General features: G+C 41.1%; 1 protein-coding gene across 13 annotated transcripts in view; it reads left to right on the top strand.

Annotated features, from left to right (window-relative positions):
- ITPR1 (inositol 1,4,5-trisphosphate receptor type 1) overlaps positions 1-14,790 on the top strand; it is a 319,171-nt gene that overhangs the window by 154,685 nt on the left and 149,696 nt on the right. For 7 of the 13 annotated variants that reach the window (XM_077857997.1, XM_077858001.1, XM_077858003.1 and 4 more), the window contains 9 exons: positions 308-480; positions 1,852-1,971; positions 2,988-3,182; positions 5,594-5,845; positions 6,825-6,966; positions 7,697-7,850; positions 9,083-9,270; positions 12,415-12,553; positions 13,259-13,313. In XM_077857997.1, coding sequence (XP_077714123.1) covers positions 308-480; positions 1,852-1,971; positions 2,988-3,182; positions 5,594-5,845; positions 6,825-6,966; positions 7,697-7,850; positions 9,083-9,270; positions 12,415-12,553; positions 13,259-13,313 — 1,418 coding nt within the window. Of the gene's footprint in view, positions 1-307; positions 481-1,851; positions 1,972-2,987; positions 3,183-5,593; positions 5,846-6,824; positions 6,967-7,696; positions 7,851-9,082; positions 9,271-12,414; positions 12,554-13,258; positions 13,318-14,790 lie in introns of all 13 variants that reach the window. The other 6 variants (XM_077857995.1, XM_077858002.1, XM_077858000.1 and 3 more) reach the window with 1 other exon arrangement.

Here is a 14,790-nt window from a genome sequence, read left to right as displayed (position 1 = left end):
ACAGCTTTTGACCTTTTAGGAAAATAAGTCACCACATTAATATTTATACTGTGCACTTACTAAAATGCCCATCTGTACATACAGGATAATTTGCTTAATTACGTTTGCGTGGCAGGTTTAGTAAAATGAAGGATGTGGGGGAGTTTGCAGCTGCTATCCTAGATTAGAAAGTTGTGGAAAGATGCTCCACTAGGATTTCCCTTACAAACAATCATTCTCATCAGGGACTGTTGCTGTTTTCCTCAGTTTTGGGTTGAACTTAATATTTTTTGGTCTCTCTGTCAACCTTTCTTTTCTTCCTTAAAAGGAGTACATAGCCAAGCAGTTTGGCTTCATGCAAAAACAGATTGGCTACGATGTGTTGGCCGAAGACACCATCACTGCCCTGCTTCACAATAACAGAAAACTCCTGGAAAAACACATCACCGCTGCTGAGATCGACACATTTGTCAGTCTGGTGCGAAAGAACAGGGAGCCCAGGTGAGGCGGAGGTGGGCCTGATTGGCAGAATGTGTCTGACCAAACCAGTCATGGTGCTTTGGGCTGGGTTTCCTTTTTGAGGGCTGCCAGAGGCAGATGTCATTTAGGCCAGTCTTGAGAGGCTCTTGGATGAGTAGCGGAAAGAACAGACCTGTGGTGGAATCCTAGCTCTAACATTTACCAGCTGGGTGACCTTCACTTTCCCCTTGAGCTTTAATTTCCTTCTATGCTAAATGGATGGTTATGAAAATTGAATGAGAATAAATGCATGTGAAGTACCTGGTACTTCGTAGATGCTCAGTCAATGGCAGATAGCACTGGCCACTCAGTGACCATGTAGTACCCCCCGATTATCAGTTAGAACACTTCCCCCAAATATCATAAGAGTTTTTTTTGCAAACTTAGTTGTTACTTGAGTGTTTTTATTTTATGTTAGGATTCTATCATTTCTCATTCTCATAGATCTCCCCACCTTCTTCCTCTCTTCCCTCTTTTCTTCTCCTGATTCAGAACCACAACATTGGGGCAACTGGGTGACTCAGTCGGTTTAGTACCTGCCTTCACCTCAGGTCATGATCCTGGGGTCCTGGGATCGAGCCCCACATTGGGCTCCCTGCTCAACAGGGAGTCTGCTTCTCCCTCTCCCTCTGCCCTTTCCCCTGCTCGTGCTTTCTCTCTCTTTCTCAAATAAATAAATATTTTTTATATATAAAAAAAAAGATCCACAACATTTTAGAAGTAGGAAATAGCTTATAATATAGATATCGTGAACAATCACACTGGAGAGCTGATAGTGTTGTTACAAAATGACTCCTCCCACCCATGAAGTTAAATGATGCCTTGTGGAGCATTCTCATGTACCAGGGAGTGAACTAAACCAGCACTTGACATGAATTAGCTTATTTAATCTTCAGGACAGTTCTCTGAGGTTATACATTATCCTCTTCTGTGGATGAGAAAAGTGTAATACAGCAAGGTCAAGAAATTTCTCCAAGTCACACTGCATATCAGAACATAACTAAAGGAGAATCAGCACAGGGATTCCAACTCAGGCCTCAGAGCCTTTCCTAACTTCTCTGGTCCCCCTCCATCCACTGCTTCCTTATGTGGATGTCTTCCTTCTTTTCATTTTTGCCTCATCACTTCTCCATCTGCCCCAGTCATGGCCGCTTTCCTCTTCTGCCTCTTTCTTTCTTTTCTTATGGTGACTGGGTTCCTGGTGGTGCTGTAGATGCTGGCAGCCAAACCTGAAATGTCTCTGATTTCTTTTGTCCAAGGTATGGACTGTCCACTTAGCAGAGTCAGGCTCCAAGAGCCAAACCTCCTCTCTGGCTACAGAAAATGTTTTGTTTGCTTTCTCTTTCTCGACAGATTCTTAGATTATCTCTCTGACCTCTGTGTGTCCATGAACAAATCGATCCCAGTGACCCAAGAACTAATATGTAAAGCCGTGCTGAATCCAACCAATGCCGACATCCTAATTGAGACCAAGTGAGTGGGGAAGGGAGTAGTCTTGGGATTTAAGATACAGATGAGAAAAAGATTTAGATAGAGCTTGTACGGTTCAGTGGATGTCTGCACTCCTGGCTAAGAGAACTTTACCCTTTTGGGTGAAGACTTGGTCTGAAGTCAGACAGGCTGGCATGAGATCTGTCTAATGCAAAGGTCTTGGATAAGGGAATTAAGTTTGCTTCTGGAGTGGCCTCCTCTATACTTACTTTTGCACACTGGTTTAAAACTAAGTGTATTCACCCGAGAGCATTTTGTACACACTTGGTTTAATTTTAAGAGCTTAACGCTCTTAACGTATGATTATTAGTTTTAAAATGTAAAGGAGGTAATTCATTGATGATATTAAGATACTGCAGGGAAGAGTTTTTTAAATTATCACTGTTCAAAAGTGTTTAGTGGTACAGAGAAACTTTGGTAATAGTAGTGATTCATTTTTAGCAAGGGAACTGTTTTCCTGGTAAGTACAATGCCAGTAATAAAGGCCAGTGTTTAGAAAACAAATCAAAACAAAACCTCAAACTCAATTAGGCACTAAGCTAGTGATTTTGTTTGTTTGTTTCTTATGCATGACTTGATTTTGTGCTTAAGGCTAATGCAACTTCAGCATATGACATTGGGCCTGAATAATTGTCTTTGGGGACTGTCCTGTGTGTTTAGCAGCATCCTTGGTTTCTACCCAGTAGATGCCTGTAGTACTCCTCCTGTTCAGTTGTGACAAACAAAAATGTCTAAATGTCTGCCGACATTGCCACAGGTCTCCTGGAGAGGGTGCAAGGCAGATAGAATCACCCTGCTTGAGAACCACTGGCATCTGTATAGGAAGAAGTTAATGTTTGGCTTTTTGTGATCCTGCCACTAAGGAACAAAAAATGATCATCTCTGTCTTTCTGCTGAAAGTGAAGCTAAATTTCAAATTTCAGTGTATTGCTACAGTTGATCCAGGATCAGCAAGTATTTCAATGGAGTGAGTTTTCCCTCTTTCTCTTATTTTCCAGGTTGGTTCTTTCTCGTTTTGAATTTGAGGGTGTTTCTACTGGAGAGAATGCTCTAGAAGCAGGAGAAGATGAAGAGGAGGTGTGGCTCTTCTGGAGAGACAGCAACAAGGAGATCCGCAGCAAGAGTGTGAGGGAACTGGCACAAGACGCTAAAGAAGGCCAAAAGGAAGACCGGGATGTTCTCAGCTACTACAGGTCACGAGAAGTCCCTTCGGGCTCAGTTTGGGGTGCCGTGAAAAGAATCAATGAGGATTTTATTGGTTACTTGTTGATTGTTCCAGGGAGTCATAAGTTGTTACCTGTCTAGCAAATGATGTGCATTTTAGGAGTTTGGAGTATGAGGTCTCATTGACACTTGCAGAGGGAATTGATTTCGGGCCCTGGCCTGGTGGGGAGAACAGTTTATTGTTTGCCTGTAGCAGCACAGCACATACATGCATATTGTAGTATTTAGGAGTCAGACTGTAGGGTCAGACTGCTTGGGTTCAAATTCTGACCTTCCTACATACTAGATTTTTGACTTTTTTTTTCTTTTTAAAGATTTTATTTATTTATTCCAGGGAGAGGTAGAGACATAGGCAGAGGGAGAAGCAGGCTCCCTGTGAGGAATCTGATGCGGGACTCGATCCCAGGACCCCAGGATCACGACCTGGACTGAAGGCAGACACTCAACCACTGAGCCACCCAGGTGCCCCTAGGTTTTTTATTTGGCCAAGTTATATACCTCTTTATGTCCCAGGTCCTTTATCTGCATAGAGATAGTAGTGCCAACCTCCTTAGAACTTTGGCAGACAGAGCTAGGAAACAAGTGTGCATATTCACATTTATCTGTATATTTGTATATAGGCACCCATATATCTTCTCTATTTCTGTATCCATCTGTGCAAATTTGTAATGAAACTTTGAGTCCACATCAGTACTTGCAATTTCATTCCAACACCATTGGGTTATTGTAGCCTTCACATTTCCACATATGCAGCTCCCTCCCATGACAGAGAAACCTGGCTGGCCTTTCCCTGGGGGCTGTACCTGTTTGCTCACTGTCTGTTCCCTAGGGGGTGTACCTGTTTGCTCACTGCTGGTTACCTCCGTCAGCGCCAGGGTCTCCCTGGTTCCAGCTTTAAGTCCTGCTGGCCCTACCACCTCAGGGAAGGCAACGGAGAGGTCAAGAAGGGGGAAGAGAGCCAATAGAAATTTTTCAAAGAAAAGAGAAGGGAAGATGGCGAAGTGCTTATGGCATTTTTTTAATGAGTAAAACTTGGCCATTCTAGTGCTCTTTATTCCCTCCTGTGTTCCCTGCCCCTCACTCCCGTTCATGCATACAGTGTGTAAGTAACCTTCCACATTCTCGATGTATTTTACTCCATTTGTATGCATTCATAAAAAATACAGACTATTTTGCCAGCTCCTGGAAATTTATGTAATTGGTACTTTATTCTAAGTTCCATTCTGAAACCTGCCTTATTTATTTTGTATTGCTTCTGAGATGTGTTCGTGTTAATGACGGTAGATGTACTTCTCTAATTTTGAAGTACAAAAGCTGAGCAGGGTTCCATTTTATTATGCTATGTTTTCATTGCTCCTTGATATTACATCGTATGCCACAATTTTGTTTTTCATGTCCGGGAGCATTCTTATTCAAAAGCATTGCATATGAGTAAGAGTTTCCATTTCATATTAGTAGTAAAGTGTTGAATTGGCGAGCATGCATATTTTCAGCTTTACCAAGCAATTCTAGATTGGATATTTTGGTGCACACTCCCACCAGTTGTAAATGAGAACTTTGTTTCTCCTGGTCTTTGCTGACTGAATATTGTGATGCTTTTTAATCTTTGTTAATATTATAAGCATGAAATAGAATCATATTTTTTTTATTTGCATTCACTGGTATCTAGTGAGATTGAGACTACTTTCAACTCATGGTTATTGATAATAAGCAGAATTTTAGCTTCAGAAGCCAGTATTTGCCACTTTGGAAGCCAGTAGCTTTCTTATTTCACATTAGAAGTTGTTTACTCTTTTAACGTTTGATACATCTTCCTATGAGGGTGAATGAGAAAGAGTGCTTCCCTAGTCCAGTACAGGAGGTGACAAAAACCACATGTAGTTGGATGAGGAAGAAAGCATAAGGTATTTTGAAGATTCCCCTACTTTGTACATCGTGTTTTTCATGTAAAAGTCAAAAAGGAGGCTTATGAGATAAGACCCTAAGAGTATTATAAAATTTCTAGTTAGACTCAACATGGGAGATATCTTGAACATTTCCTACATGGTCTTTATATACTGTATAAAAAAAACAGCTGAAGAAATAGATAAGCATTTTACACGTAACATTTTCCCCCATTTATTTCATAAAATAAACAAGGGCAAAGTGGAATCAAATAGTCACATAATTACTCCACCTCAGCAAGGTAGATATGTATGACTGGTGGTATAGCTTGAAGTGTTCCTTTATCTGCTTGGTCACAGAAGCCATCTAAGCATGTCGATGTTCAGGTGTTCAATGTCACTCCTGTGAAAGTTGGGGATATCTGAACTGTCTAATGTGTGTTCCCATTCATCTTCAATGACTTCTGATTTCTTTTTGTAACCTTCCTTCTCTCCAGGTATCAGTTGAACCTTTTTGCTAGGATGTGCCTAGACCGCCAGTACCTGGCCATCAATGAAATATCAGGCCAGCTGGATGTAGATCTCATTCTCCGCTGTATGTCTGATGAAAACCTGCCTTATGACCTGAGGGCATCCTTCTGCCGTCTCATGCTTCATATGCACGTGGACCGAGATCCTCAAGAACAAGTCACTCCTGTGAAATACGCCCGCCTCTGGTCTGAGATTCCCTCGGAGATTGCCATCGATGAGTGAGTCTGGCTTCTCCCTGCACCGAGACCTCATGTTGCTTTAAAACCTCATCATGTTTGGGTCAGGGTAGACAGACAACTTATGGTAAAGTCTAGCTAAATCATAACAGAAAGATGAAGTCTTTTTTTTCCCCATCAAGCTTAAAATTAAAAAGTAGATGGCAAATACTGCTTTTTTTGAAGAATGTGAAAGATGGCATGATTAAATTTATGTCTTGTCTCTTTTTAATTTTTTATTTTTTTTAACATTTTTAAAAAATTTTTACTTATTTATGATAGTCACACAGAGAGAGAGAGAGAGAGGCAGAGACATAGGCAGAGGGAGAAGCAGGCTCCACGCACCGGGAGCCCGACGTGGGATTTGATCCCGGGTCTCCAGGATCGCACCCTGGGCCAAAGGCAGGCGCTAAACCGCTGTGCCACCCAGGGTTCCATTGTCTCTTTTTTTAAAGTCAACAAATATTTGTCTCTACTTTGTGTCCGCCTTAAGTAATATGTCAATGAACCAACCAGAACACTATCTCTACACTTGAAGGGAAAGAGATACAAACAAGACAATTGATTACATAGCTTTTTTTTTTTGCTTTTTTTTTTAAGGATTTTATTTATTTGAGAGAGAGAGAGAGAAAGCAAGAGACAAAGCACAAGTGAGGGTGTGGGTGGGGAGGGGCAGAGGGAGAGGAAGAAACAGATACCCGCTGAGCAGGGAGCCTGACACGGGGCTCCAGCTCCATCCCAGGACCCTGAGATCATGAACTGAGCTGAGGGCAGACTCTTAAGAGACTGAGCCCCTCAGGCGCCTCAAATGATTACATATCTTGATGATAGCTGCTAAGGGGGAAAGAATAAAGTAAGGACAGAGGGTGAGATAGGAGTGTTGGTGAGGGGGGGTTCTCGGCTTTGTGGCCGAGCAGCTGAGAAAGGCCTAACTATAAAGTTCTTGAATTTTTTTTTCCTTTTCTCTCTCCTTTTCTTTTAGCTATGATAGTAGTGGAGCTTCCAAAGATGAAATTAAGGAGAGGTTTGCCCAAACCATGGAATTTGTGGAGGAGTATTTAAGAGATGTGGTTTGTCAGAGGTTTCCTTTCTCTGATAAGGAGAAAAATAAGCTTACATTTGAGGTAACTCATAATGAAATGATCTGTATGTTTTATCTGCTTTTCATCGGTCATTTTTCTGTTGGGTAAATAGAAAATATTTTAGCATGTGGTAATTTCTATCATGATACTCTGGTTTTGTAATAAAAAGGAATTCAGCTCAATTTTGTTCAAGAATAAAATAGAATTGATAGCAGTTACTTGGCTTAATGGTAGTTAAGCTCTTAGAGTAAGTACCCAGGGTGAATCCTATCATGTAACATGATAGACTGGTACGTATACTCTGTATTTTATATTAAAAACAACAGGAAAGAAACAGACTATGAGATCTGTCACAGATCCTTTGAGGTATATAAATTCTTACTACATTTGAGTTAAAATGTTTCTCTTTGAGTCCCCCCTTTCCTTGTGAGGAGTTCTATTTCTGAGGATTGCAATATTGTTATCTATGCCCTCTGGCTATAACATGGCTTGCCCTGTATTCTCTTTGGGAAGCTCCACAGACACATGATTAGGCCAGTTGTTTATTAACTAGTTATTAAAAGAAGTCAGTAGCTGTGCAGTTTTTTGTTTCTTATTTTTCTCCTTATAAAACGAAATTTGATCAGAAATGGCAAGCAAGGTATATGCCTTCTCTTACTATAAAGAGGGACAGAATCAGTCATTTATCAACTAGTCCACATAAAACTGAAGGGTACACTTTAACACCATTTCTCTCTCCCTCTCTGTCTCTCTCTTTGTTTTAATATAATAGGTTGTAAATTTGGCTAGGAATCTAATTTACTTTGGTTTCTACAACTTCTCTGACCTTCTACGATTAACGAAAATCCTCCTGGCCATACTGGACTGTGTGCACGTGACAACAATCTTCCCCATTAGCAAAATGGCAAAAGGAGAAGAGAATAAAGGTAAGAATGTTGCAGCAAAGTGGAGGAGTAGGATTTGCTGGCACCCACACCCCAGGGACATGCCCTCCCAGACTCTCCCCTTACTACTTGTATCATGTATTTCCCTGTGAGTTCCTGTCCTTCCCTTGTCCTTTTCTTCTGGACTTTTCATTTTGGATATTTTCTTATTCTTCCTTTTTTAAAATGATTTTATGTGAGAGAGAGCAAACACAAGTTGGGGAGAGGGGGGAGGGACAGAGAAGACGCCAACTCTCCACTGAGCAGGGAGCCCAACTTGAGGCTTGATCCCAGGACCCTGGGATCACGACCTGAGCTCAAGGCAGACACTTAACTGACTGAGCACCCAAATTATGGGCATTTTCGAACAAAAAGTAAAGCTGAAAGAGTAGCACAGCAGACACCTGTAGATCTTTGAGTCCTTGATTATTCACATTTTGCTCAAATTCCTTTAGATCTATGTATGAGTCTGGGTGTCTATTTTGCCAAACCATTTGAAAGTTATCTAACCAGTTTCATGCTCATCTCTTAAGAACATATGTCCTGTCCTCATTTTTGATATGTTGTGATCAATCAATGATGATTTAGCATATGATGAAATAAAACCCAGGTTTGTATTTCCAATCTGTGAATAGGAAAATCTGCCTTTCTTTGTTTTTTCCTCTGTTTTAGGGTCAGGGTAGGCACATACTAGGTACTCGTGTCTGGATAATTAGTGAGATTGTCTCTACAGCTAGAAGAGAAAAAGTACATCTCCTTATCTCCCACCATCTGTCAGGTCCTGTGATCAGTCATTTCACATATTTTTCACCATCTCATCCTCTGACTGAGCTCCTTTATTCTCATTTTAGAGATAAAGAAACTGAGCCTCAGAGGTAATCCAGTGTGCTCAAGATTAGTATTCATAGCAGCACTTAATTTGTGCCTCGTTTACTGCTATACCCCTAATATTATGTATAGCAACAAACATATGCTAAGTGACCAGTAAAATTTGGCAGGTGAATTAATACACAAAAATGCCCCTTGGGGAATTTCAAAACCCATGTGTTTTCTGTTACTCCTGAGTCCCCAGAGTTTTGATGGGTATTAACCTTTTCTGATTCCTAGGGTCTTGAGAATGTGTCAGAACAGGGACATGTTAAATAATATGTCTTCAGTCTCTTCCCCATGCCAGGTGCCTCAGACCACTCTTCCAGAATGTTGTCATGACTGAGGTCTGTCCTGACCCTTCCTAGGCAGTAATGTAATGCGGTCCATCCATGGGGTTGGAGAGCTGATGACCCAGGTCGTGCTCCGGGGAGGAGGCTTTTTACCCATGACTCCCATGGCTGCTGCCCCTGAAGGCAATGTGAAACAGGCAGAGCCAGAGAAGGAGGACATCATGGTCATGGACACCAAGTTGAAGATCATCGAAATACTCCAGGTAACCATCAGCCAGGCGTGGTGGGAAGTGTGCTTCACAGGGTTACCATTTGGATCATGCTCCTCCCTGCTCTTATAAAGCCCTAGACTTTCTGGGGGAGAGTATGGAGGTAAATTCTTAGCTCATTGTTCAGTGCCATTTATGAACTAGCTGTCTTTATCCCTCTCCTGTCATCTCATGCTCCTCCCCAATGTGCCTTGTTCCTCCAGTCATGACAAAACTTCCTGTAGTTGCCTTAGCTTTCCATAATCATTGACCTCTATGGCTTCACCCAAGCTGCTCCTTTTGCTTAAAATTCACTTGGTTATGCTTCTACATAAAGCTGGGTTCCTTGCTTATTGTTCATAACTAGTTTAAGGTTCCATGAACTTGGCAACACCTGCCTCCCTCCCTCCCTTCCCTTTTTCATTCATTCATTCAACAAATATTTATTGAACCTGATTCTGTGCCAAGTACTTTTAAGCACTGGAGATCAGACTGAACAACATAGATTAAATTCCTGCTTCTAAAGAACCTGCATTTTGGTAGGACTCTTAGGCATATTAAACAACAAATATTCTGTGTCAGAGAGTGGTAAGTGTTAAGGATGCTAAAATCTAAAGGAGGATCAGGATGGTTGGAGGCCGCCAGGAGGAAGGAAGCCAGGGATCTGTTTTTGTTGGGGTTATCAGACAAGGCCTCTCTAGTAAGGCAATGTGATCAGAGACCCAAATGAAGTGAGGAAGCTAGCATGTGGATATCTAGGAAAAGTCTCGGAGGCAGAAGTAATAGCAATGAGAAGATCTTGAGGTGGGAGTACACTTGGCAGGTTTTGGAGCAGGTTGGATTTAAGAGGGAATGGGAGAGGTTGAATCCGAGTGGGGCAGTAAGTACAAATAACTCTTTTGAGTGGATTTGCTATAAAATGAACAGAAAAATGGGGAAGTGCCTGAGGGTGATTGTTGGTAACAGGAAGTTTTTGTTAGAATGTTTTTTAAGTTGAGAGATGATAGCAAGTTTGTATGCCGAATGGAATGAATGGAATGGTCAGCTAGAGAGAGGGACAAGTTGTTGACATAGGAGAGAGGATAATTGTAGGAGTAAAGGCCTTGCATGGGCAAAAGGAGGTATGGGAGCCAATCTACTGAGGACAGGGATTGGTCTCAGGTATGAGAACCCTCCTGATCTCCTGACAGTCTGTGTTTTCCTCTTTCTGCTCGTAGGTCATTTTTATTCATCAGCAAAATCATTTGCTCCTTAATGAAAATAATGCTGTTACCACTTTTTTTTTTCTCTTTTGTCTCATGTTGCCTCTTGCCAACCCCAGACCATGTAGTAGGTGATTACAAATTATTATAGACTTAAGAATTTGTTTTTTGAGTCTGAAGTCACTTTTTACCAATAGTTTGAAAGCATCAATGAGAGTCCTCAAATATTTAGTGCTGTAAAGATTGACTTTAGAAGAAGCCTCATTGAATTTTTGCCTAACCAAAAGTTGAGAAGGACTTCTCAGGCTATGCCTTATGCGTCCCAAGTATGTTAGTATCATGAACATGTATCAGAAGTGATGCAGTATAAAACTTGATAACACCCTTGAGGTCCTCTCAGTGTCATCATCTTAGAACAACTGGTTGGTGGAGTCATTGTTTCAACAAATACTTCCCCCTTACCATACGTAAAGCACTTTGCTGGGCACTCAGAAAAATGCACAGATGATTAGAACAGAGATTATACCCACAAGAGATTTATAGTCTAATAGGGAAAAAAAAGGAAGTAAAACTATGAGAAAAGTATTCTCCTAGGACATGGGGGGTGTATCATTTGATCCCATTTAGTAAGCACCAGAGAAGGTTTTTACAGAGGAGATAGATTTTATCTGTGCTTTTACACCTTAACGAGGTTTGTAGTATAGAACCAAGGGGACATTCTCAAGTCCCCTTGAACTTGGAGCAGGTTGAACCAGGGCATGACATCTCATGGACCAGTAGTAACTCCCCTTGGGCAGAGACAGAGTGTGTGGAACGGAAGTTGTCAAAAATGAGGTTGGAAAGGAGGACCAGGCCAGATTCTAGAGAGTTCTGGGTGCTAAAGTGTTAGGACCTAGTTCTATAGTGAGCCTTTGAGAATTTTCATAAAGGGGACTGACATAAAAATAAACACCTTTGGGAGGTAGATCTGGTGATGGCAAGGCAGGTGCTAAGGAGGATGTGAGCAGGGGGAAATAGTAGGAGAGATCCAGTAGAAGTGGAACCAACAGGACTTAGTCTGTGATTAGATGTTTGTATCAGAGAGGAGTAGATGTTCTGAGGTTGACTGAGGTTGAGAGAACTTGGGCAGGACTGACATTGTTTTGTACAATACTGAGTTTGAGACTCTGGCAAGACACCAGATGAGATGTCCGGTAATCAGTAGGAAACAATGACCAAGAGCTCAGAAGGCAAGCCAAGGTAGTAGTATCTCAGTCTGGGAGAGGTGACTGCCCTGGGATTGAGTCAGGTCACCAAGAGGGCAAGGCAGAGACGAGAAGAGAATGGAAGGGAGAATGTCCGTAAGGTCCTCAAATAATGCCAAGCAGTTGGTTTTTTTGTTTTGATTTTTTTTTTTTTTTTTTTTTTTGGCTCTTGCAACAACTGGAAAATGTAACTTGCTTCAGAGTAGAGGGCAAAGGAATGTAAGAAGTAAATGAAGAAGGAACCCAAGAGTTGTTTTATAAATCAAAGGAAACCATCAGAAATGAAAAATATGGACCATGCTAATTTCTAGTAGTAAAAGCATGCATGTATTTCTCTGTGGATTCTTTTAAATTAAGGCAGCTAACTCCACCCTTTTCAGGGCCCAGAGTTGGCGTATAATAGTTGCTGAAGTCATGTTTTATAGAGGATGGAGTAGGGAGTGAGTGATTTATTGTTCCAATTATTAAATTAATTGTCAGGGTGCTAAAGTTTGTACTAGAAGCTAAGGTGCTATGGACAGACTTGATATACTCCATAGAAGTCTGTTGTTAAAGTAATTGTTGAAATCTAAGCCAAATATTTGGCTCACTTAGTGCTTAAGGTAATTGATGCAGCAGATACCAGGCCCAGCCAGAGTGCAGTGGCTTGGCAGAGTGTTACAGGTGGTATGCTAATGTAACCAATCTGTTTCCATTTCCACTTGAATCTTTAGTTTATTTTGAATGTGAGATTGGATTATAGGATCTCCTGCCTCCTGTGTATATTTAAGAGAGAGTTTGATGAAAGCAATTCCCAGACTTCGGAAACATCCTCTGGAAACAGCAGCCAAGAGGGGCCAAGTAATGTACCAGGTTAGTGATTCCACAATGGGATTTCAGCCATAGAATGGGGTGTGAGTCTAATAAAAACTGAGGATTCCAATAGTACATTCTACAGAAAGGATAAAATACTAATATTTTGAAGTATATTGCAATGAAGTATATTGCAATGCAAGTATATTGCAAAAATATATTTTCAAGTATATTGAAATCCTAGGAGTTACCTTTTATGGGTAGAGGAATAATTGAAAGAGTTCTGATCTCTTCTGGGTTAGATCTTGTTTCCTTCCATCTTGGAGTCTCTTAGTCATAAGACAGCTGAGAGTTGTAGTGTTGTGATTACATGAAATGCCAAAAAATATTTATTGTCCACTAGCAACTTTTACTCATGATGGAAGTTTTTCCCTGCCCAGGAAATAGTGATGAAGGGGAAAGGGAAAGGTGGTGGTAGACACAATTTCACCTCTCAAGGCCTGAGCTTCCTTGGCATGAGGTCATCTGCTCTACTAAGTGGATCATGAGTGGGTAGAAAACCAGCAGAAATGTGGAACAGTGCACACCAGAGCCACTGGACAGTGTGATGTGGGTTGACCTGGCTTCACAGCTTTACAATACAAGATTCTGAAAGACTTGAGGTTTAACCTATAGGCAGGGACAAGGCTATTTTTAGAAAAGTTCACCAACAGCCTATGTTTTTAGGCCTTTCTACATCTGAAACTATGTTCTATAACTTTCCAGGTACTCTTGACTTTGAACACATTGAAGAGCAAGCAGAAGGCATCTTTGGAGGAAGGAAAGTATATTTTCAGTGTTCAGTTTTGTAGGTGGTTCTAAGATTGGGAAGCCTCCTTTTGTGTAGCTCTAAAAGGCTTTTCCCTCATTTTTCTAGGAAACAGCCTTTGGGTTTAGTTTATTTATCGGCTCAGGTCAGAATGATATTAATTGGCTGTGTCTGTGTGTGAATATCTGTGTTTCCTGCCTGGGATAGAAAGAATGGAAGTAGGTTTCCCCAAGTGCATGTATTAAAAGATTTTTTTTTAATGGTGCAAAATAGAGTTGAAAGAAAGAGGGAATTGAAAACAAAGTGAGGTTAGCAAGATCATGTGTTTCTGCTGCTGGTGGACGCCATTTTTGTCTCTGAGCTCTTTAGAGACCATGCAACAGCAACAACAAAAACATACCTTGTCTCTAACATTAGATGACTGCATGATCCCCCTTTTTAAAAGATCAGATTACTCAAGGTTGACTTAAAACATTATTATGAGACTAAAATACCTTTAAGACTCGAATAGCCACAAGCTGGTATAAATACCCTATGCACATAGATTTTTTTTTTTTTTTAAGATTTTATTTATTTATTTGAGAGAGAGAAAGAGTAAGAGAGCACAGGCAGGGGGAGGGGCAGAGGGAGAGAGAGAAGCAAACTCCCTGCTGCGCAGGAAGCCCTATACAGGGCTCCATCCCAGGACCCTGGGATCATGAGCTGAGCCAAAGACAGGTGTTTAACCAACTGAGCCACCCAGGCACCCCCACATACTTCTTTCATATACATATTCTTGGTTCAGTTTTCTATTGCTGTGTAACAACTACTCCAGATATTTAGTGGATTTTTTAAAATAATCCTTTTATTACCTCTCACAATTAAATGGGTTGACTGGGCCTAAGCTGGATGGCTCATCTACTGGCCACTGTTCAGTCTTTTTGGGGGCTGGTGATTAGAACTGGCACATCCAAGGTTCTTTTACTCACATTTTTGGCTCCTTGGTAGAAATATATGTAAGACTGGGAACTCTCTCTCCTTCCCTTCCTCTCTCTCTACAGGAATGTCTTGGCTTCTTTGTAGCATGGTGACTAGCTCTAAGTGCAAAGGTCCCAACAGGATAGGCCAACAGTATACAACACTAATCAAACCTGCTTTTATCATGTTACTAATATCCTATTGGTCAAAGCAGATCACATAGCTGAAGGCCCACTGTCACTGTGGGAGGGGCCTACATAAGGAGGTATATACCAGGATGATCTGTTTTACTGGAGGACACCAATGTTGGCAGTCTACCCCAGTGCTTAATGTAAAACCAAAGAAATTCGAAATAGCAATATTATTTGCTATGATGAAAGATGTTTTTCTGAAACAGAGTACATTGAGTTCAGCGTGATTATATTCCCGTGTGCTCTGTGGTATCTCAACTCTCCCATCATTTTCTAATATTGAACATCAGTGAAATTGTCTTCACACCTTTTTGGACCATGTAGCATGAATAGAATATTTT

This window comes from Canis aureus, chromosome 19 (assembly GCF_053574225.1).
Source record: "Canis aureus isolate CA01 chromosome 19, VMU_Caureus_v.1.0, whole genome shotgun sequence".
NCBI lineage: Eukaryota > Metazoa > Chordata > Mammalia > Carnivora > Canidae > Canis > Canis aureus.
This window is presented reverse-complemented; position numbering and strand designations above follow the sequence as displayed.